Source organism: Homalodisca vitripennis, chromosome 5 (genome assembly GCF_021130785.1).
Source record: "Homalodisca vitripennis isolate AUS2020 chromosome 5, UT_GWSS_2.1, whole genome shotgun sequence".
NCBI lineage: Eukaryota > Metazoa > Arthropoda > Insecta > Hemiptera > Cicadellidae > Homalodisca > Homalodisca vitripennis.
Window position 1 is genome coordinate 162,729,383 of NC_060211.1, and position 26,314 is coordinate 162,755,696.

At 32.4% G+C, this 26,314-nt stretch overlaps 1 protein-coding gene across 1 annotated transcript in view; it reads left to right on the top strand.

Annotated features, from left to right (window-relative positions):
• Window positions 1–3,517: 3,517 nt before the first annotated feature.
• The window catches only part of LOC124363081 (UDP-glucuronic acid decarboxylase 1), a 46,018-nt gene continuing 23,221 nt past the window's right edge, over window positions 3,518–26,314 (top strand). The window contains exon 1 of the mRNA XM_046818177.1: window positions 3,518–3,692. Coding sequence (XP_046674133.1) covers window positions 3,632–3,692 — 61 coding nt within the window. The 5' untranslated portion in view covers window positions 3,518–3,631. The remainder of the gene's footprint in view (window positions 3,693–26,314) is intronic.

A 26,314-nucleotide genomic window follows, 5' to 3' on the forward strand; every position in this document is an offset into this window, starting at 1 on the left:
TGATATTTATGCAAGACGGGGCTTCACCACACCTCACACTGAATGTTTGAGAGTGGCTTGCCAACCGCTTCCCAGGGATTCGTAGTTCCTTGAATATAGAATAAATATTTGAATACGTCTAAATAACAATAACAAAAAATATGATTTCTAAGCAACATCTTTTAGCTCACTGGCTACAAGATTTAGGTTCATTTTTGTTGCAGTTTATAAGAACCAGAACTTACCTTGCTCCTAAAAATCTCAATCTAATATCTGAAACCCCACAGCCCTCGTGTATTATGATCATCACTAAGGTGTTGCTAAAACACTGTGAGATCCCGTCGTCTAAATGCTCTTGAATCGAAAAGGATATAGCATTTAAGTACCCCACCTCTGATAGGTTTCGGGTATGGAAGTGAGCTTCTAGCCTCTAAACATTCCTTTTACCTCTGATAGCTTCCCCTAGATTCTTAAGGATACTGGCCTTAAGAATATCCCCGCCCTTGGGGTCTCTCGTTCTCTTAGAACTCCTGACATCTGTGTCTAGGAACCACCTGCAAAGGAATGTCATTAGAATGTACCATAGTTCAAATTCATTTATGCTGAATCGCGGTAGGAAGTAGGCTCTTATTAACTAGACGCGGTGCGGGGACTTTGTTTGTTCAGTTGGACCGGCAATCAGCTGATCGGTCAGTGACGTATCGGGTGATGCGTTCCTCCCGGCTCGCTGGAGGATTCAGTTCGAGTCTTGAAGCCACGACGACAAGGTCCTGTTGAGAATCGCAGCTCTTCCTCTAACCCTATAGTGTGGGATTTAGAGTAATTCCATTTTTTATCGCGTGTAAATTTAATTCAAGTTTTTTAATTTTTCTTCAGTGCGTATTAAATCCCTATCAGCCTCCGTAATCTTCAAAGTAGTAAGTCCCGTACCAGCGTTTAGTTAATATCTTTGATTTTTTATACTGTTGTAATTAAAATTTCTAAAGTTTCCCATCTTTCAGAATCTGAGAATTAATTACATTTTTTGAAGTATTGTGAATTAAATTTTGGTCATAAAGTTAATATCAAGTTTTGTGTTATATTGATTTTGAGTATTTTGAGAAGAGAACTTTTATTTTATTTTGTTAATTTAAACCATTTTTTGAGAAGTATAAATTTTTAGTTTCATTTTAATTTTAATTCATTTTTAATCAGACTCTTAATTAGATTTGTTCGATTGTGTGAAGTTTTGAAGAAAATCGAATCAAAAGTTTGTAAACTTTGTTAATTTTTTTGGTAAACTTGAATTTCGGAATAAACCAAGTATTTCCGAAAAGTTGTTTAATTTATAAAGTATTAGCTCCATATAAATTTAAAATATGTGCTATAAAAACGGTACAAGAATTTGCCGCATTTTTATGCTTTTAGGCTCTGTAAGCTTAAGCATTTTAGAAACTTTCGGTTTCTGGGGCATTGGATGCTCCAGGACATTTGGAGTTTCCGGTCTCTAGAATCAGAGTTAAATTCGTGGACTTATAGTACGCCCAAGAAATACTCTCGTCAATGGGACCTCACTCTGACGATTCTACATTAAATTGGTTTAATAAACGTTAAAATAGACTTTGGTTAACATTAATGCATTAGTGAGCTACGTAAGGTATTATGTGGAAATATTTTGTTTACCCTGGACCAATGCTTCCCAAGGTGTGCGCCGCTGTAGAGCTACACTGATTAAAAAAAACATCTTGTCGGGTCAAAAAATTGAAAATGTATTTTTTATTATACGCGCTATACCAGATTTATAATGTTATATCGAATTATTTTTCTATCATTAATATACCTACGACTCCATAAATTAATTAAAATCACCTATGTATTAAAACAATTAAACATAGACAAAAGAGATTACAGCGTCATCGCATGAATAGCATTCTGATGAGAGGATCGCAGGCGCACTTGCCATTATTTCTTGGAACGTGTAACTTTGACGCTACACATCACTCTACCTAAACAAGATTATAAGCATGACACTGAAAAGCAAAAAATGAAAAAAAGTTCCGTTCGAGCGAAAGCGACCATTGCATGATCCATAGAGAAGCATTAACCGGTGAACAACTCATTAAGGCACGATATACTCAAAATTGTTAGAGGTGCTATAAACTACGTTAAAAACTTTTAAAAAGTAAGACTTTTTGAACAATTGTACAAGGACATAGGGTCTGACAGCTCATGTTTTATTCAGCAGTACCTAATTCTTGTTAGTTGTCTCTCGGTTTGAGCTGAGACACAAAATATATGCTTATTATAAGGATAAAAAACCATGCTATTACCAACAAATGTATTGATAAGAACTATCTATCGAAGATAGCTTTTCTTACTGAATTGTTTGAAAAATTGAACATACGAAAAGAAAACTTGCAAGAAGAACAACTTGCATTCTCATACTTGCAAGAAAAGAACACAAATATCTTAAACCTGTCAGACAAAGTGGAAGGTTATAATAAGAAATTCGATTGGTAGAAGGTTATCGTGACTAAAGGTGAATAAACTAGATTTACCGGCTTAAAACAGTTTATTGAAGAAAGATATTTACAAACTGAGTGTATTTTGACGAATATCTCTCTACCAATGATGTCAACTCTATTATGTGGGTATTAAATCCATTTAACAAAGAAATGCATCTAAACGTTGAAGAGAGTGAACAACGTGGAATTCCAAACAGATACTTTGTTAAAGACCGGATTCAAAAAAATGAACCCGCCAATTGCCAGGAAAGCTTCGCTTGTGTTGATACCCTTTGCTACTTCCTAACTTTGTGAGGTGGGCTCTCAGCTGTGACAGTCATAAAATACAGACCAAATTTAAAAATTGAAAAAGAAGTGTGTGTTACAGTTTTGAACATGGGTCCAGATTTTCATGTACTAATTAACGGTAAAAATATCATCCTTCTTATAGAATAAGGAAAAAATGTCAGACTGGTTTGGACAAAATATTTAAACAAATAATACAAACAGTGGTGAATTTGAGTAGAATATTTATGATGACTAATTTACAGTAGCATACAGCATACAGGAAAATATTTTACCGATGTGAATTAATTACTATGTGAATTATAATGTCATAGGTACTTAATTATTATTCATCATTGACTCTATTGAGATAAGATGAAGAACTGTTAAATATAGGTGGAGTTGAAGTCAATATTTAGTAGGTAATAAGTTTAATTTACTACATTGGAAGTTTTTTAAATTAACATTTTTCGATTCTCGTCATTTAAATCTATTATGAAGTATAAAACTGGCCTCAAAATTATAATTCCTTTACCGTTTTACCGTTGTTGTACCTTGTTAGGGCTAGTTTTAGATTTATGTCATTGTACCCATCAATGACACAAATATTTCACATTATATCCTAATTTAAAAATCTGACATTAAAATATATACGATGTGGTGTGTGGTAAAATTACTTTCTACCAAACGTTACAGTTTGCCCTCATGTTTTTTTTCGTGAGTTATTTTGGTGAGCACCATATGTTTATTGTTTTGTTTTAAGTCGTCTGTCGGCTAGTCTTTGTTGTGTTGTGTATTGTCCGTCTTGGAAGTCAGCGGTATGGCTGCTGAGTTATTTTGTAAGACGACGATTGAAGGTTAATGTATATAGTACTTTTCAAAACATGATCCATTTTCGCAGTCCCTATGCGAAAATATCGTTTGTTGCTCTTAGTTTCATCGTTGGTATGTATAGTTCAACTTGTTCTAATACTTATGTAGCATTATTTACGTTTTTACTGGCTTGTTATCTAATCAGATTTGTTATTATCTTAATAAAATAACACAGTAGTAACTTATGAACTAACTCTTGATATTCTGATTAAATAGTTACTGCTTCTATTAACCCTGAAATGGGAAATATCAGATTAATTGTAATCCTGAGCAGGTTTTAAAAGGTCACTCACTAGGCTAGGGATACAAGGAACTTGCTTCATTCTAGGAAACGAGAACACTATAGGCTGAATTCAATATTTACTACCCAATCACAGTCCAACAAAAACCACAACCTCAAGGATATGACTTCAATACAGTAGGTTAAGTTAGGCAATCAATTTTTGCTGTAGAACTTCAAAAATGTGATGCTGTTTATTGGTCACTAAGTTTAGGCTAAGGCCTACCTATTGTAAATTACTGATTAAAAAAAAAAACTTTGCCTTTCAATTTTGTAAATACGTATTGTCATTATTATAAGCAGAAGAAAGACTGTTTCCTGGCTCCCACGATTAGTCTATGTCCGGCTCTTTCTGAAGGGTTTAAGGAAGTGGACTATTGCAAAATCAAGTGGAGATTAGTCCTGGCTTAAGGAGAGTCCATTTTACTCCATCAGTGAGTTTTTGAGATTTACCAAGCCACAATTGTCTATTCTGCCGCCATCTTTACAGAAATTAAAGTTACCAAGTGTGTATAGGCTAGGTTTTAAAAGTGAACAGTTTGTAAATATTAGTTGAGTTAGTTGAAGCAGCTAATCCAGCAGTGCTGGTCAAAGGCAAAGAAGAAGGTATCTAATGTATCATTATTCTGCAGTATAATAAATGGCCATCACAACGATCAAATCAACTATCGATTAGAAATATCTAAACTATTGAATATAAAAACATTTGACTTATTATAATCATAATCTGTTTCTAGTGTAATGAATTACATTATTGCTTAGTATTTGTCTTAATAGCCCATAGTGCAATTCAGTTCGTCATTAGTGTTCCAAATTAATTGAAAAATTAAAATCATTTATATGGAATTCGAGTAAAGGTATTAGAGATGGGAAATACTGTTATTTGTCAATAACCTATTACCAAAATAACGTGGTCAATTGGTATTGTTTCAGTAACCAGACTACCTATAATTAATGATAACTGAGAAAGAACAAGTAAATGACTATATTATTTGGGTTTCTTTTCATTTTTTCCAATAGTAAGTTTTTAAGGGTAGGGTACGATAAGTGGATCCGGTTTTTAAATCTGTACAGGTCAGTTTCTATTTTGATAAATACATCGATCTATCAGATAATCTGGTCTTTTGTTCATTGATCCTCCTGCTCCGTCCAGCTCACTCCACTACGTTATTGTATTCTCAGTAACCTAACATACCAGGCAAGCGTTTTCAGAACTGGTACTTTCCTAGCCCCATTGCTTGCAAGAAATCGCCTCGGCTGTTGTAGGTTACATTGTAACCTATTACCAGAAAGTCATTATCAGAACGCCAAAATCATTTCTCCGGTGTTACTGAAATAACAGTGTCATCATGAATATCAATGATCCGAGTGTTTTGTCGACCGCTTATGATACTGCAACCTAGGTGAGTACCACAACAATCGAATCAGTGAATAAATTATCTATTAGTATTCAAAAACTAAACTATTGATTACAAAATCATTCTTATTATAGTTTACACAATTGGTTACAGTAGAACCTCTCATATCCAACAATGACGAGACCGAGCCATGGTCGGTACGGCCATAAGGTTAAATATCAGTGCCAAGGGCTGACTAGAACGGCTTTTCAAATATTTGATATTCTGTTACTAAATGTATTTATTAACCCCGTCAGTGCCAGACATTTTTCTAAATGACATGGTAAAAGTGCCAAGGTGTATGCCTTATGTTGTATTGAGAAGAGCCAGGCCATTAAATGTTATAATAGTACTTTGGTAATATCTTGAGGCTAGTATTTTTTGAAGAATTTTTCTTACCGGAGACATAAAAAACTACATTATTAGAAAGAACAGGCATTATTTGAAATTACATGTCATTATGACAATCGGTTTTGGTTTTTTTGCCTCCCAAAAGGAAGTGATGTTGGTAAGGAGACCGTTCTGTCCCTATTTACTACTTGTTATCGTGTGATAAAGTAGGTTTAGATTAGGTTATCATAAATATGGTATACCTTAATTTGGTTTGTAAGTGTTACCAAAGTTATAGATAAACTTTACGAGCGACGGAAGCCCGCGCTAATAGCCTAGAGCATTTTTGATCAGTACTTTCCTGACCTCAGATCACGTCCCAAATTGTTCAACTTTTCCGACATCATATCACATATTACATTGTATTCAATTCGTGGAGTATATTCAAGTGGAATGAATGGTATGGTGAGCTTACACAGATTCAGACTGTGGATTGCTGCTCAGTACCCAGCGAGTGGTTCTATTCAGGAGAATTTTACATGAGGGCAGTTAGAGGGCTGATCAACGGACTCTTAGCAAAAGTGTAGGGGGGAGAGCTAAGCAGTTCTGACTATAACCGACAAAACCTGAACATCTGGGTGACAAACTGCCATGCTTGTGATTTTGCGGGTTGTTGAGGGGGGAGGGTTAGTTGGTGGAAGCGATGTTAGCAACTCTGGAGGTTTGTACACAAACCACGCCAAATCGTGTATACTGGCCATACACACTCATGCCGTAAAGGTGATATATCTTCTAAAGATTTCATAACCAAAGGTATGAACGAGCACAACCACTTCAAAGGTATGCTTGCACGAGTCGACAGCAACAAACATTACTGTCAGTTGAGAGGCATCACTGTTTTGACATGAGAATCCTGTTTTCCAGCTATGATTTACTCTTCAATTGACCTATACTGGTGCTAAATCTCTTCACTGTAGCACTGAAGATTGTCACCCATTTCCAAGTGAATATGTTAAGAAATTACAAAGGAATACACACACAAACACAATAAGATAAGAACTTTTCAAACCGTACTGGTTTACCAATCATATTTACAATTAGTTTAACTCCCTAAAAGTAAATGTATGCCTACTTTGTGGGCCATCCGACTCGCTGATTTTATTTATACCATTGGTAATAGTTTTTTGAAGGAAGAATATCTGTAAACTAGTTAAAGTACAGTATATACTCTCGCTTCCCAATTTCTGTTTGATGTTCCCTCAATGATTTTCTGTCATAAAAGTTGCATAGTGTCTGGTGTTTTGCTTTGTGATTCCATTTGCTATTGTTACAGGCCTACAACTGTGCTCACTTGTTTCCTTTAAACTTGTAGTTGTAGTGCAAATGGTAGTTTATTCATTTTAGTGCGCGGGCTAACTATTTGTTCCCTCTACTTCCAGCTACTCCTGTAAGTACACTGTCTCACAATTGTGAAGGAAATTAATTTCTAGTACCTTACATGTACACATTCCCAGTTTTGTTCATTAAAGTAAATCCAGAGTAAAGTAAATGGTTTGAAATCGTCATTACTGCCATCTATGATAAAAGCTAGATAATAGTATTTGTCATTACTACAAGCATCACATAACAACAGCTGTTGTTTATTCATGGAAATGCAAAACACGCATATACTGCGTGGTACATTGTGTTCTGTGACTGGATATTTTTACAGTAAATAAATATTATCTTTAAGTTACTTGCAAAAGTATGTAGGTGGTATTTCTAAATAAAAATATTCCTATATTTGATTCTTATATCTCAGTAATGTAAAGCTGAATTTCGTCCAAATTTGTCTACTAGATTTTGTGTGATTAAGTATCAAACATTCAAACATCTTCAAAAGGTTTTGCATTTATAAATATATATCTAGGATGAAGTCTTACATGTCTTTTCTTTTAAGGAAGAACTAAATAATACTAAGAAAATATTAACACATTGTAATTTCTGTCACATGTAGTCTAGAAATACTTAAAAGTAAAATTATTAATTTTTTTGTTTCAGATATTTTTGTAAAAGAATTAAAAATTGATTTTATAAAAAAAAATACAATTTAATACTGAACATATACAGGGTAAGGCAGACTAATAGTCTGCAATGTATAGCGGCTGAAACGAGAAACCTTCCTTCTTTGTTTTAGCAAACACCCCATATTTTAACCTCAAAGAATTCGGGAAAATAATTTTTAACACCCAAAAATACCCTAAAATGGCACTTTTGGTGGTAGGGGATAGGTGTCAGTTTTGAAATATTTTTAAAGTAAAGTTAGGTTAAGCTGTACGTCATTTTAAAGATCTGTATTCACTGATCACTTAGAAAAAAGTTTTAATTTATTTTACTTCTTGTATACAGGGTGGTCCTATATGTCAAAGTGGGTCTGGTTCGATTACTCCACTGATCGTTGGCCCAACGACCCAAACATTAGTTTAGTTTTAAATAAGAGGGTCGTTGACCCAACGATCAGTGGTGTAATCGGACCGATTTGTTTCATAAAGTAAAACATAACTAAAATGGGTCGTTGGCCCAACGAACCTTATTTACAATTTAAACAGTAAATTTACAATCAAGGTTCGTTGGCCAAACGATCCAAAATTTACTTACAAATACTAATAGCGTATATGGTTCGTTGGCCCAACGACCCTATTGCAGTAACAAGTTAAATTGTAGAATGCAGGTTCGATTACACCACTGTTCGTTGGGCCAACGACCCGTTTTATAATTTATAGAGGTTCGATTGGTCCACTGGGTCGTTGGGCCAACAACCCGATCAAATAAAACATTGCATTTCAAATGAAAAGGGTCGATTACTCCACTGAGCGATTAGTCCACTATGGTCAAGGGCAGGCGGCACGGCAGCCGCTCCTCCTGTACTGTAGTAGTTTTATCTTCATTATGAGCGTGAATACAGTTGATGAAAAAAAATATATATATATAAAACTATAAATATGATTATAAATTACATATTAATATTAAATGCAGGTGTGAGGTAACTTGTACATTATTATTTTTTGTCGGTAAAGAAAAAACTACTTTGATTAATATAAACATAATATATATATTTTCCCCATTTCTTTACGTTATTGACGTGACTAATATATATGTGTTTAATATATGACCAAACACTCCAATAAAGACAAATTTTTATTTTCGTGAGTCCTTTCGTGCTCAATTAACACATCGTCAGACCCACATAACTGAGCACCTTCTATGTTCATTGAGCACGAAATGCCTCACAAAAATAAAAATTTGTCTTTTATTGGAGTGTTTGATGATATATTAAGCATTTAGTTTCCAATAAGAAGAAGCTGGTAAAATGTATATATATATATGTATGTATATAAAATTTGTATAAACGGCAAAAGCGTGATTTAATCTTTATTGAAACTACATTAGTATCGATTTTTTATCATATACATATACATGTACAAGTAAAAGAACTGGCCAATTCTCTTCAAAAAGCCACTGTATAATATTCTGAAGCATTTAAACATTTTCGTGTATCTGATACATTTTTTCAGATGGATATAAACTACATTTTTAGAGTACATATTAAAGAAAACTATCAATCATTAAAACTTAATTGAGAATATGTTGACAACTTTAAAATATAGGCGTCTGAAGAAGTAATGTTGATTGTTAATGGGATGTGAGAGAAGGCATTACAATATCTTATAACGGGTATTCTATATCAGGTAATCTATAACCGTAATGCAGCTGTTAGACTCTTGGTTATAAGTAGAATAGTGCAATCTGTGGTAATATATTAGAAATACAATATTATACATAATTATTAGTGATGTCGCTAAAAGAATTCAAGTTTCACATGCAACTAACCACAACTAGAGGTTAAATTTCCCATAAGTTCAAGATTATTCTTTTGATGGTGTCTTCCTCAGTTTCTTTCCAAGTTGAAACATGCAAACTTGAATTGATGTCTCCGTGACAAACCGTGTTATAATTATTAATAGTTTTAATCTGAAGTAAAAGTGTTCTTTGGCGTCTTCATTGTAGCTTTATACGCTGTGATGGCTGATGTGAAGAGTGACAACTGTCGACCGTAACATGAAGTCGCTGTCAACGAGTTTATTTACATGATTTTATTCAGTTTTCATTGAGCCTGGTTGTTTTCTTTTACAGTTAATTTACATTATAAAATATAGTAAACGGATTAGTTCTTCGGTTTGCACGGCCGGTGTCATAACCAACTATTTCGGCCTAACCGTGGAAAGCTACACTCAGTCACAATATTGTTCCTGTTTAAGATCTGTTGTTTAAGATAGTTCTCCACATAAAAACCGATACATTGTACGAATTTAATTGGGTAAGCATCGTTTCGACGTGGTGTGAACTGCACAACTTAGATGTTATCAAATCTTGTAGCTCGTCTTTTAGTATTTAAGGTTATTATAATTATATTAACAACTACCGAGAAGTGTTCTGTGACATTTTTAAAACCCTCAAATTTGTACATTATTTACTTTTACTCTATATTATTGTCCAGTATGACTTAGATAGTGAAGCAGTAGACCTGTACAGAAGGAGAATCAATCGTGCCGATTAGGCAATCTAGGCGGCCACCGAGAACGGCAGGTTTTTGAGGGGCGGCTAAAAGAAGAAAAATTAAAAGAATGTGTATAAATTACTTACAGAGTGTCAGCGTAAACCTTAGGTAAATTGACTATAATACAAGAAACCTTTTTAATTACCCTCTATGTAAAAGTGAAGACAGCAACAGTGTTAGTGTTAGTGTTAGCTTGGACCAGTACTCTTCATCCTTTTCACTAACGACTTACCTCAATACATTGGTGATGCATGCTTAACCTTGATGTATGCTGACGACACAACCTTGATGTTTAGTGAAACCTCAACTGAAAATATGGCAATCACATCCTACCTATCCCTCAACATGACCTATCAGTACTGTTATAACAATGACTTAGCAGTAAACACTACCAAAACTGCCCAAATAGCTTTTGGAATGAGATCTGAATGTGTGCCATGTATACCAGATGTTGCAACGAATGACGAAGTCAAGTTTTTGGGCATAACTCTGGATAAAAACTTATCCTGGACTTCTCATGTAGACAAACTCTGTGGGAAGTTAAGTTCCAGCCTCTATGCAATTAAAAACATCAAAGCTTCTACTGATGAAACAACTACAAGAGCTGCTTATTTCGCTTTGTTTGAGGCTCACATAAGATATGGTTTAGTAGCATGGGGAGGAACATCAGCTGGTCAGATTCAAAGGGTTCTCAAAAAACAAAAAACCGCAGTCAGAACACTTGCAGGACTGCAACCACCAAACAGCTGTAGAGAAGCCTTTAGAACCCATAAGATCCTCACTATCGTATCACTATACATTCAAGAAACTGTGATGCACGCAGTAAGAGAGGGCCTACCAAAGCGGGGTGAAGTTCATCAGTACAACCTCAGAGACACTACTTTGTATGATCTTCCAGCCCACCGACTGTCACAGTTCGAAAAGAAGCCTACATACATCGGGAGGAAGCTTCACAACCACCTGCCATCAGAGCTGAGAGACAAAGGAGAGAATGAACTCAAACCAGCACTACACAAATGGCTTGCTGACCGCCCCTTCTACTCCATAGAAGAATTTTTTCAAAGAGTATTTGACATTTAAATTTTACAATGTAGCCTTTTATATCATTACAAAACTTTATATTTTGTAAAAAAAAAACACTTGTAGTGTTTACTATGACGCTAATACTGTTCTCAATGAGCATGTTAATAAAGAATTTTTGTCTATTGTCTATTGTCTATTGTCTATAGTGTTGTGTTCGGGGTTGGACGTGATGTGGCCTCGAAAAGCATATTGTCGCATCGCTTCTATAACCCCATTACTACTACTACTTGTCTAAACCTTTACTCAAGTCAGTGGATCAATCAATCATTAGGCTAGATTGAGGGTTTTTTATCAACACTGTGTAGCTTTTATTAGCGGTATCTAATGTAGCTTGATTATGCGAGCATCCCGTACGTAAGAGGACACGCTAGTAGCTGCCGCCTGCTCTATTTTTAACATGGAGAAAAAATTGAATGGAAAATAGGCACTTGACTTGTCTCAAACTTTATTTGTTAATCTTTCATTCCACAAACCGACTTTATAGTGAAACGCCTGAGGGTTTTGACCTCGGATTACAACTACAGTAAATGCATGTATATGGTCGATGTGGTATTTTGTTTTTCAGACTATAAATTGCAATGTTTATCAAATTCTTAATCTAGGTTTTTTTTATTGTTTAAACAAATTACTATAAAAATTAATCTTTGAGCATCTAGTTTTGCTTTAAATGGTATTTTTTCGTATTATATGTGAAATTTCACCTAAATAGATATAGAGAAACATCTATTAAGAACATTACTCTTCTTGTTGTGTTTTTGTTTATATGTAGGGTTATCGGGCTCTTGAAATGTAGTAAAACGTGGAGGGGAGAGCGGAGCTGCAGGTGCAAAGTACAGTGGAAATATATAATATTAAAAATAATATATATGTAGCCTTATTTTCACATAGTTCAGTGCCTAGCAACGAGGATTGTTCTTACTAGGACAGTTTGTTTGTCTGAATTGTAAGATTATGAACAGTATGTCAATTTATACTCAGATCTCGTTACCATGTACTATATATACAAGTTTTGTTATTTAATAGGAATCAACCCAACCTTTTCCTATATTGGTGGCCTCGACATGGTCTAAACACGTAACCTTCTGATATGGAAAAGGTTAGGTTGATGCCTATTAAATAACAAAATAACTTATATATACAGTACATGGTAACGAGATGTATTTAATATATTATAATAATATTATTATTAAAATATTATTATAACACTTGTATATAGGTTAACGAGATGTGTATTTATTGAGTATAATTGATAGACTGTTCAAAATATTACAAAGTAAACTGTCTTTATAATAACAACGACCCTCGTTACGGGGCACCGAACCATGTGGAACTATTGTCACATACATATATAATATCATAAGCCTATTTCTTATTTCAAGTATAGTAAATCCCTCTAACTAAATCCATATTCGAACAATACTGCTGGACGGTGTTCTGATCCTTAGATTTTAACCAACATTGACATGGCCCAAATGTTGAACTACAGATACGAAGTTCTAGGGCCAACTCCACATTTGTTTACGACAATTATAGAGGATTTAGGGACCCATGGATTTTAACCAAAATTGACATGGAGATTCCTTGGGATAAATGACGATAATTATTTAATTCCCTTTCCCTTGGAGACAAGGGGCGTAGTTCAAGATCATAAATGTTTTTCGGACAACTTCCTCTGCATGTCAATGGGAGTGGGTGCATAAATGTTTGTGAGGATTAACTTAACTATTGACTTGAAATTTTGCTTGAATCCTCATTTCTGCATAAGGGACATTGGTTCGATGATGCATGCCATGGGATTTGCCTGAGCGTTAGAAAACATGTTTATTATATTTATCTTATGAGTAACCACTATGAAAACGAAAAAAATATGTTTATAAGCAGAATTTGTAAATAGACTTGATTACAAAGTAAAACACAGAATTATTTTTTAAAGCACAACTTAATACAAAAATCTTGATGTTTTTTAATATTTCCATCACGTTTGTGCACGAGTGCACTGAACCGTTTATCCAGAAAATTGAAGTATTTCCTTAATCACCAATAAATTGTGATGACAACATGTTCTGACAATCAAACAAAGAAGAGCCGATTGATATCGAAGACAAGACAACAGCACAGAGACCAGGAAGTAAGTGTAAGGCCACACGGATAAGCTGGCTTCCGGGAACGAGGGCATAATAATAATTTTCGATCAATAACCTAAATTATGGCTGGTTTGAAAATACTTTCTCTTCATTTGTCCAATCTCAAGCACAAAGCCTGGAACTTCACAACCACTTTAATTGTTTGAAAACAAAAACATTCCATTGCTATATTTTGAATCATATAATTGTCTTTAACAACAATTGACATCAGTGATTGCCGTTGACAGATGCTCTAATTACAAAAAAAATACGTTTGCCTTCGACACCCCTAAAATCCTTAGTTTCCGAAAGAATTCAAAACAAACCGACACCTATTTTCATATGGCAAGATACACTGAGGTAAGATTTTAAACCAGTCTGTGGGTCTTGCACTGTACCGAATCTTCCTCTTATAATCTTTGTTATGATCCTCGTAAGGCCAATGGCACATGAGGAAGAGCAGAATAAGGATTCGAAAGAGACCAGCCTCTCTAAAAATTAACGTCTATCATTTCATTTCAAAGATTAGTATTACAATTGTAAATATGCATTGAAATCTTTTCACCAGTTGATGCCAGTTTATGAATTAACGCTTTTAAAAGAACTATATTTTACTTCACTTTTGTACAAAAAAAAAAAAAATCTGCGATTTCATTAATTTAAACTACTGCACTGGCCTAACTGTTGATTTGAGCAGATTTAATATTAAATCGAGTTTAAAATGTAGTAGTCAGAAATGTACAATGTGTATGATATTAAAACCAAACCTGATATAATTCTTAAATTTAAAATTAAGTTTTCTTTTAAAATCTGTAATATTTTTTAAATTGCTTATACCCTGTTATTATACTGTTATTCTCTTTGCTTGATATTTCAAAAACTATCAACAGTTTACACACATCACAGTTGATGTTAATATTTTGCTTGTATCCAGTTCTCTTTTACCACAGACCTAATGTTTAAAATAAAATTATATATTACGTTGCTTCCAAATAACGGTCTGGCTTAACAAATAAAACTGTATTACCTGATTGTTTTGTACGCATGAAAGAAAATTTATCAAAGTAAGGTGAGCAAAATATAAAATATTTATATTTCATAGTAATGTTTTTATGGATGAACTGGTATAAACAAACTGCACTAATTCTTTATCATTTAAAATATATTTTTAATTAGATTATATATCATATACTTTCAGTATCGATTTATTGTAGTCAAACAATAACACCTCGTTACATAGTGTAGCTTTATTGCATAATTAATTATTATCTATATCAATGAATAAGTGTTTGTATTAAGGAGGAGTCTTGATATAGTTCATAAAATTTATTCATTACAGATTATTTTAAAAGAATATCCATCTTATTGAAATTATTTAAATTGAATTAATTCAATAATTCAACTAACACCACAACGTCCTGCTCAAAACCTCAGTCAACCTTAATTATTTTATGGCACTGGCAATGTAATAATCAACAAATACTATATGTTATTCTTTACGTATAAATCTTGTGTTATATTTTTCCATTGTGTGTCTTGTTATGCAATTTGCATTTTATAATTGTTTCCAAAGATTTAAGATTGAAAATTAAAATGATTACAAAATATCTTTAAGTGAAAGTGGTTAATCTATCGAACTATACATAGCATTCGTTTAAAATTGCATTCTTGTGTAATAATATATTAATAACCTGTGTCAAATGTCAAACACTATAAAATATGTAAATAACGCTTCAAACTGTAGTTATAACTATTTAACAATATTATTAATTTTCACATGATATTTAGGATTATGCACCCTGAGAAATCTTACAATAATAGGTTTTTAAGATGCAAAATAATCCTCGATACATTTTATTATGAAAATATAATCGGGTTTGAAATGGTGTTAAGACGTTACATGATATTACTATTATAATTATTCCTAAACCTGTAAAACATACGCGTCTAACAACGTTTACGGAATTCCAATACATTTTACCGACTTCTTATTAACCATGTAAATTATAACTATCAACGAAATTTAATAATCTAATATAACCTGTAGGGTTACATATGAAACCACTTATACTTTATATCAACCTTGTTATATAAATATTAAACAGGTAATGATAAAAACAAAATGTCATCTCATAGTAGCATTTGTGGATACTAATATAATAGTACATACTCCTACTAATATGTATATATTTTATTTTTAGTATTTAATATATATGTGGTTACTTTATCAGTTATGACATATTTTCTACATACATTAATATCTCGAGAACAACACTAAAACGACATATTAACTGGAGTGCTAAAAAAGTAAAAGGGGACTTATAAGGAGAAGGAGAATGAAGTAGTGGACTAATCGACCCTCTGGCCGCTGAAATGAGCCAAAGTAGCGGCGTGGGTCGTTGGGCCAACGCCTGGTGGTGTAATCGGCCCTCTTAAGAACATTGTATGGTTCATTTAACTTCAGTTCGTTGGCCCAACGACCCCCTTCAAATATTATTGCTTAATATTAATTCATGGTCCAATTACACCACTGATCGTTGGCCCAACAAACCTATACCAGTAAATAAAAATATAAGGTTCGTTGGGCCAACAATCCTATATTTACAATTTACAGAAATGAAACAAATATGGTCGTTGGGCCAACGAACCAGTGGAGTAATCGAACCTCTATACGTTTGTAAAATGGGTTGTTGGGCCAACGACCCTCTGCACAAATTAAATTTCTTCCAGGAGGGTCGTTGGGCCAACGATCAGTGGAGTAATCAAGCCGTCCCCGTCAAAGTTGTACGTTTTCAGTTATTTTTACTTTTACCTTTTCAACAATTTTAGAAAATCCAAAATTTTATCCAAGGTTACCAAAGAAGTACTTTTTTTAAATAAATACGTGTCAGAAGTTGGAACTGTAATCCACTCTTTCCAAACGGAGTTCTACTCTCGAACATAAGTGTCCCAGGCATAAATATTGTAGAAAAATAATCCATTGCTAGCTCAATTTTGTCAAAAAATGGACATGTGGGGTTTTGTTGGGGTATGCTGCATGTCAAGACCATTAGTACTGATGATGCTGCAGTGGCATTAGAGTACTAATTATAATGACAAATTAATAGAATGGAATAAAAAACTAAGTTTGGGATTTTGTGTTGGCTAACCCCGAACTAGGGCTTAGCTAGTGCATGTTAAATTTATTGCATTACTAGCACATACCTGTGGCTTCGGCCACAATTTCTATGCAACATTCCGTGTATTTGTTTGGATAATTTCCACGATTTCAGTAACAATTGAACTATTTTAGATCAATGTTGAGGAACTCCAAAGTAGAAGTTCATAGTTTTCTTAGTGAAAGTACTTGTGATGTAATATTTATTTATTTCCTTTCAACGGTCAAAAACCAAATTACATTTATAAACTTAGGATAGATGATTAAATAGTAATTAAATAATACTTAAAGAAAAGGGCCAAACCAAACATGCAACTGGACTCTAAATCAAATCTAGGCATAATTAAAAATAAATAAGAATGTAAAAATTATAATAAAAATTAGTGATAGTATATAATAAATTAGTGATAGTATTAACCTAAATGCATTACTGTATAAGATGTGACACCATATGGAGAAACAAAAAAGATCATTAGTAACAGTGCAAGTAAACTATAAAATTATCAATAACAATGAAAAATAAACTATAAATGAATAACAAGAGTAAAAAAAAATATTAATGAGTGATAGTGGTAAATAAAAAACCGAAAAAATATGCCTGGAACAAAAAAGAAACATGATAGGTCCCTATCATATTTTTAAAGTAGAATTAGTTATATATTACATCAGGTACCCATTTGACAGTGTTCATGATTAAGAGGACTAGAAGTTAAGCAACAGTCTGAGTAAGTCTTATTTCAGGTTTTGCACTTCTAGTTCAAATTAATTATATTTTCAACGCAAACCTGGAGTTTGATATTTTACCCTTAGAAACAATATAACCATACCTATGTACAATTTTGTAATGAGGTAGGGTTCAAAACAGTATAGTTTTCTAAATTGTATGGATATAGATATTGTTATTGAAAATTAAAAACTAAAATCGACATCAATAATACTAACATATCTCAATACTTACATTACGACAGTTGCCATCCATGTATAAAGATAATGCATGATACAGTAAAGTTCTTGCTTCCCAATCTATTTTCAGTATATCATACTATTCCTAGGACCAGTCTAGGAATAATATAAGTATTTATATATCTAATCAGTATCTTATAACTCATCAGTAAGAAATGCATGCGATTTTCTGTTATAAAAATTGAATTTAGTGTCACGTGTATTGCTTTGTGACCCAGAATAAATAAATTGGTTTGCTTAACCCTAGAACTGGCAATGGTGTCACTGGCGGCTCTATTTTAACAGCCTCGCAGATGTTTCTTATAATGTATCACATTTCATAACTGTTAGTCCAAATATAAACTATTATATGTCAATGTATTCAAAACTATATGGAGAGCATTATAATAACAATATCTTATTGTTTGCATGGAAACATATTTTTTTTTTTACAAAATGTAAGAAAACATTTTTTTGGACATTATTTTTGTAAATATTCCGTTGTGTAATTGCTTAGCAATAAGCTTTACATCAAAACTGTAAATATATATATATATATATATATATATATATATATATATAACTTGTTCAAAATTTTGTCCTGATTCCAAAAATATATAATTATTGTAACTTTTACCTCAAAACGTATGTGTTACAGAGCTTTTTATGAAAAATCACGCGTATTTACTTATTTTCAAAAATGCGTAGATTTTTAAATAAATATTATTTTTCGTGGGTAAACATTATGAATGCATTTTTACTTATATAAGTATGACAGATAAAACAAAAATAAAATAATAAATTTTAATCTTACTTTATTTACATATGTACAATATGTACAAAGTTTCATTTTTCACTCAGCGTCACTAGATTTATCGGTCTCTAAAGTTTTCACCCATACTAAAACTATAACCTAAGAAAGCTAAAAAAACAATAATAACAACACTAAAACACTATAAAATACAATTTCCACAAATACTATTGGATTCGTAACCTCAAACACAAAACCCGGCACTTGTTTACAGCTGCACAACAATGTGGTTGACCCGTACTACGTTCACGTCAGCTGTCCATAGAGAACGATGTTTTACGGTAAACAAAGAAGACAGTAATCGAAGTAAGAACAGTAAATCGGTACTATAGTTAATGCTGTTCCAGAATAAATCAAATAAAAATCATTTATATGACCTTAATTGCCTAAATTTTAATAACTGTACATGTCTACTTTGGCGACGAATATTCGTCGTTGCCAAATCGGACGGGCCTTTGGCGACGAAAATTCATTTCATACCAGCTGGAGGGTTAAGATGTTGAAATGAGAACTGTTGTTGCTTTTGCTATGCTTTCACTCTATAAATGTAAACAAAATGAAAATATTGGTTAAAATAATTAAACATATGGTCGAGCTGTCATGATACCATGTTTACACATAACAGTTGAATATATTTAAATGGCTCTTTTAATTCTCATTACACAACTTTGGAGACCAAGAATGAATTTTTTTGTTTCTGTAAAGAGCAGTGGGGCATAGACCAGAAGGATTTACGAAATAATAATAGGCCTATATTCATCCTAGGGTCCCTAGGAATGTCTATGTAAAATTTCAGTACTATCGGTTGAATAGTTTTAGCGTGAAAGCGTTACAAACTTATTTTCGCATTTATAATATTTGTAAGATTTAGGAAATCGTGAGAATCCTGTAACTTTGTGTTAACTAAGGATTGATTACTTCTTTTATGATGGAGTATGTTCTAACTTTCTGAGTCTCTTTTTGGTTTAATTATGACACTAAACAAAGATATTGTTTGTAATGTTTGTAATATTATAAGACTTGGGAACTTTTGTAAGTGTGGATAAATGATACATAGAATAATGCCTGGATCAGATCCTTTTTCATTGACCATTCACCTCACCCAGTCTCCGGTAGATATCTCTGTGTTGTATGGCTTCGATGACCTCACCCCACGAGGTAGACTTGGGTTACACTGTGGTCGGGTTACCAATGAAATATACCTTCTAGTTTTACCATTGCAATATTCAATCTGTATTGCATTGAAGTGTTACAGTTTAACTACTCAAATTTATTTATTTTAGTTTTTTTTATTTTCAACCACATCTCGGCTACCTACTAAAAATGACGAATTCTTTTAAAATTAATTTTATATGATATGGTCAATTTCTTGAAACAAGTTTTTAAAAGTAAGTACCATCTCCAAACAAACAACTTTTATAAAGGGGAATAAATTTGCATTACATTTTTCACATCTACAATTTAAGAGACCTTTAATGTAATAGTGATATTCTTTCCTATAGTAAAATATTAAAAGATATGTTTGTAAATCACTGTACTGGATATGTTCTTGTTACAATAGCAGACAAATATTTAGTTAGATACTGTAACGAACAGGTGGCATACAAACTACTAAATGTAAATTAACCTTACTTGGTATTCAGGTTGTTGAACGCTTTATATTTAAGTTGTTTTCTAATAAAATAATGAAGTCTTTGAGAATTATAAGTTGAAAAAAATGTCTAAATGAAAATTATTTTTAATATTCATTGGCTGAATGGTAGTGAAGCTACTAAATCAGGTTGGTTGGAAAACGTGTTAGTCTGTCTGTAACAGTTTCAGCTAGAATATTAACATCAATTATTTCTTTTTCGTTTGATTGATTAATGAAATGTTTTTAAAATTAACATTTTATGGTTATGTTTATTCAAACAATGGTTTCCTAGATTAAAATCTTAAAATTTAACCTTTAATTTAATCTTTAAATTCTTAAAATCTTGAACTATAGAAAGAAAATCTCCTTGTGTAATTATGATTGATTTTATAAATTATGCGATTATTGTAATTTTGTTTAAGAGAATAAAATTTTCATGGTGAAACAAGTTAGCTAGTGTTGGGCTGCAAAATGGGCAACTGTATCTTATAATTTATTTGCATAAATTTTAATTCTTTCTGAGATAGTTTACCTGTTTAGAGTATCATATCATATGATATCCAACTCATTAATTCAAAGACATTAGATAAAAATTACTTTTAATGTGGTTTTTAGCAGTTTACATTTGAACAAATATGTTTACATTTAAAAGTTTTAGAAATTGAATTAAGTGTGATTTTATTAAATAATCATACAATGTTTACATTATAGAGCCATATTATATCATGAAAGAGTAAGATATGTTTACGATAGACTTGAAATAAATTACATGCATATTGTTATATATGTGTTACTATCTATTTCCAAAATGTTTCTGTAATAAATATACTTGTTTACTAAATGCTGTTTTATTCTTTTCAATGTGTTTTTTAAGTTTAATTTAATTTTAAATCTACAGATAAACTAATAAAAAGGTTTTCTCTTGTTTTGTGGTTTACTTTGTGAAAAATTATACAATGCATTATAATGAGGGTGGTCAGTATTTTCAACTGTGTATTTTGTATCCATAGCAAACATAGATTATCATTATGCCTAATTTCAGAAAAATAAGTTTTACTGAATCTGTACCTTTTATATATATATTATATATATATATATATATATATATTTCTTTATAAAAAAATTTGAGAAATCCCACCGGGTCCAGATGTTACTTAGTAGTTATTTTTTTGGAAATTGACAAAAAGATTGTGGAGTTGCCTCAGAGCAGTGGCACATTGCTCCATGATATTTGATCATAACGTTGCGTGTGGTGTCAGTCCATTATTGTTATCAATTTTCTGACAGTATCAGCAACAGTCAGTAGATAAATATAGCTTGCTGGCGCTCCCACCTGTGTATTACATTATTTATGACCTATTACTACAGGACAAAATTACGATGGAGATATGACTCAATCAATTGACGTTAAGTGTACCTTCATAAAAAATTCATCACTCATTTTTATGTGAAACGTTATTGTATTACTACAACATAAAACATCCAGACAGGAAGATTATTTTGAAATCTCCCATTCCAAACTTTTAATATTCTTATTTTCTGTGTATTATGTACTTTTTGGAATGAAAATATATCAGCTGGTATAAATGTTTTCCTCCGAATATATTGTTATTGTTAAACTTGAATTTTTACCAATGAAATTTTTCTTATTGATTGAAAATTTCTCATGGAAATGTTTAATAGAATTGTGTCTAATAACTGTAGTGCCTTCATTATCATCGTTTAATCCCTTTTACACAAACAAGAATTTGAAAATAACATTTATATACTGTATAAATATCGTCTTAACCCTTGGTACCAAGAGTGTACAGATCCTCCGCAGTCACACTATAATAGTTATTTAGCACACTAAAGGTTAAGTCATATTCATAATTTCTGTAAATTCTTGAATTAAACATTTGACATATATCTATTTTTTTTAGCAGCTTATAGCAAGTAGGTCTTCAATGTACTGTCGATTTACTCTTAGAATTTGTAAGCCACAGAATACATCTAAAAATGCAATAAGATACGTTACTATGCACCACAGTGCATCCCAATAAAATATGTGGTGCACTTTGAAAATTGTCACGAAACTTGTAATGGATAAAAATCAAGCGGTGAGCAGACAGATTTGAAATCCTGCCGCCCATGGGCTATGTCGATAGCACTATCCTGCCACAAGTGATGACCACTGTATCATTCCCCATAAACCTACTACTGAGGGAGCCAGCTAGGACAAAACATGGAGCGGGGAGTATTCGTATCTGTAGCACCGTTCCTCTTCACCTACCAACAACCCTCTCGCTGCATGACCACGTACAGTCAGTAAACAAGCCGACATTGTTGCTTAGTATGTCTATCCGTCCTATGACTGAGACTCCCTTGCTCAGAGATGTCTCCTTCTCTTTAAAAATGGTGGCCTGTTGATCTTTCATTAAAAGTATTCTTTGGTTAAAAGTTTTGTTAAAAAGTTACATAAACACAACATTTATTTGGCACTGACTGTACCACGTGCTCTAGTGTGGAGTGGAGAGAGAACAGTTGCTTGTACGCATGCCACGGTTTACGCTGGCTGGCTCCTTTCAGTACCTTTGATTATGTAATGTCAAACACTAAAATTTGTCGCTACACGATACATTGGATTTAATGCTGTATAGCAGTAAACGGAAGAAAGAGCAGTGATAAACATTTATTGTCACTAGTAAATGAATACTCATTTTCCAATATTAATTTTATGAGTATTCATTTACTAGTGACAATAAATCTTTATCACTGCTCTTTCTTCCATTTACCTAGATTCTCTTTTAAAGCATTGCTGTTGACGTCTAAGAGATATTTTAATCATATCAATTTAATGCTAGAAGAGTGTGTCTTTTCTGCCTAATTCTCTGCTATATTTAAAAATGCTTGGTTGTACTAGATTTTTCAGTTTATTTCAAAACTTATTTTAGTTCGTGTATATTTCTAAACTTTCTTCTGCCCAAATCTGCCACTCTGGGCTGTAGTCCTGTCAGCCTATTTATAAATCCAGCCCTGGCAGTAAAAATTGCTGTGCATTTGACAGTAATCAGAAATCAGAAACTCTTTATTACAAAATTTCTTAGAGAAATGTATAGCGTTAGTTTACAGTGGATACAATTTAAATTGTATACAAAAATAATGTCACTCTTGAATGTCTTTCCAGTGCATATTCATCTAGGGTGTAGAAGGGTCTTGATGTCAGCCAGTCATTCAGCGATGCCTTCAGCTTCATTCCTTTAAGAGCTTTTAGTTCTTGTGGTAATATGTTGTACAGCTTCTTGCCAGCCTATGATGGTTTTCTTTCATACAGTGTAAGATGGTGGGCTGGTAGTGGGTAGTTTGCAGGATGTCGGGTGTAGTAGTCGTGGTGGTCAGCAGCTCGAGGTAGGTTCTTCCCATCAACATACAGTATAACCTCCCAAAAAATGCTAGAGATAGCAAGGATTTCAATTTTGCTTTTGGCCTGAGAAAATTTTGTGTATTACTACTCCTTTCTCCCCCTCCTCCCCCCTATTTTAGTAACACACAGGCCCATAAGGATGAACAGAATAAGCCAAACAGAGAAGCCTAAAGCTTTAAACGACAATACAAGTACAAGGGGCTTTACAAAAGTGCAAATGTGTATACATTTCAAATAGCCAGTAATTAATTTTCAGATTAAGAACCTTAAATCAGTTCTGTTAAAATGTAATAGAAATTAATATAGTATTTAGCAATGCAGGGTGTCCCGTAACTCTCTGGACAAAGGTATACCACGTTATTGCTCAGGTCAAGACAACCATATTTCACCATATGAACATGGGTCTCTGATGCTTTAGTTTCCCATCTGTCTGTCTGTATGTGTTTTTTATTAAAAATTAATATCTCAAAAACCAATAAATTAGATTATACCTAATTTGGCTCAGATGTTTATGATAACAAGGCCAGTTACTAAAAAAATATCATGAAATTATCCATGGCAGCCATAAAAACTTTTAAAATTGAATATCTTAAAAGGAGTATTCCTCAAGAATACAAGAATAACACTTTTTAGAGGATTTGATCACAAATCTAATGAATGAAAAAATTATTTAAATCAAATAAATCATTGATTTAGAGCAGATTTACCGTGACAAGACATAGCCCATATTGAGAGCTGCAGTTTATTAAGATTTTGTAATGTTGGGTATTCGCTGAGAACCAAATTAAAAAGAGTTTGTTAATAATTTTTTCTAATGTCCTTAAATTTGATCTTTCCGAAACCATAACAAAACCTATTCAATTAAAGAGATATTTGGGAGTTAAAATTATTTCACAATGAAATTGATGCTAGGCAGGTTTACTGAAATTGAAACTAATTTCAGGATAGCTTCGCGTGAGTAGACTGACGTTAGCGATCAATATGTTTGATTGCAGCAAACAATACAAAGTGCTCCGCTCCACCTTTATCTTATGTACATATCCGGCTACACTCACATGAATTAACAGCATTTTCTAATATCCTGGGATGGTTTGTTCTAGTGTTATCTGTACTGATAACTTATTATCAAATGTTCCACTTTTATTCAAAGGTTCAGTGTCACCTTTGATTTACTGTTATCATTAGACCATACCAATCATTTGCATTAGTGTTCAATTTTTCCTCTCCAGTTGTAAAGAACACAATAAGCCATTAAAATTGAGATTACTTACCATTGATACTTTCCTATTGTTTGTGTGTTTTTTTTAATTATTTTGTTATCTATTTTCAATGTTCAATGATATATGTATTATTGTGTATAATTGTCTCCATGTTCTTATAATGCCATTTTATTTGAATAGGTTTTTTACTTGTTATAAAGATATGTTTTTATTAAGCTTATTCTGTTGAATTATTATAAGAAATTCTATAAGATCCTTTCTTTAACTTATTCCTTTGATAATTAATTAATTGTTTGAATCTTATTTCTATTACACATTTATAGTAGGTATTAAATATTTAAATTTTAAAATCGTTATATTTTTTTAGAGTTGGGATTTTTTAAAGAATCTGCTGTGAAAATAATGGAATTTTAACCTTAGATTTTGTTATATTGTGAAAACAGCTTATCTGATCCCGAATAATTATTGTTCATAATTTGTAATTTTGTGTAAGTTTTTGTACAGTGTTCTACACTGTACATAATCTTTATATTTGTCATTTTAAAATTATCTACTCTTGAATGTTAATTCTTATATTTAATACATAATATTGCATGTGGATTAAAATCTGTTACTCTGTCGCACACTCTGTTTTTGAGACATATGGAACTATTTTGACTGTATACCTCATGTGGTTATTCAACTTGAGTTTATGAATGTGAGTTTATTTTAACTTTTTAATAACTGTTACATTTATAATCGATTTGAAGTAGGTTATACAACACATTGAGGAAGTAAAGAATTAGAAAGGTGCAGTGATGATATAAACTGGCTGAGGCAGGTGAGCGGGTGTAGGTGATTGTGCATGTCAGGGCACATTCAAGTTGCTGAAATCCCTTGCATGCAGGTAATCTATGGACAGACTTTGCATTCGCTCAGTCAATCATAGTAATCAATAATAACCTGCATCAATTTTAAGTATGAAAAGTAGATTTGAATTTTAAGATTCTCAACAGTCAAAAGTCTCTCTTCAAATCACCATCTTATTTAATCTTGGTTTTTACTTATTCACACATGGATCAAATTAAAATATTTTTAATGTAAGTAGACAATGATTTTATTGTGGAAACTTGTTTTGATAAAATCCAATTTACATTGTTATTTTTATTGAGACTTATTAATTTCCTTTAAAAAACATCAAGTGACAATTTAATTACATTTATTTATTCAAGTGCTTTTGGATGTTAATAATTTTTGTTTTTCTGTCCGTCACATACACGATTAAATTAGAAATTTTTGAGACGTGTGAGAAAATCAAATATAAATCAACATGTTCACGATGACGAATTGTTTCCAGACTTTGACATAGTTTTTTTTTCAATAATAATGGCAAAATTCCGTAATGTCTTTTATACAATAAACGTCTAAGTATAATGAGAAAAGTATGTAGGCTTTGCAATTTTGCACACAAATAAACTAATTTAATATGTATTTTTCAATGTTTTTCCGTGAACTCCAAAAAGGGGTATCTAAAAATTTAATATACCTTAAAAATTGAAAAACGCAATTTATTGTGCATACGACGGAGTACAAAATAGTATGGTATTTGATATCTCTTAGGGGTTGGAGATAGTAGAAGTACAAAAAAAACATCAAATTATTATAAGTGTGTATGTTTACAAACATGATTTCTATTTGATTGCAACAACCGAGTTCACGATTTTGAAACAACTTTATAT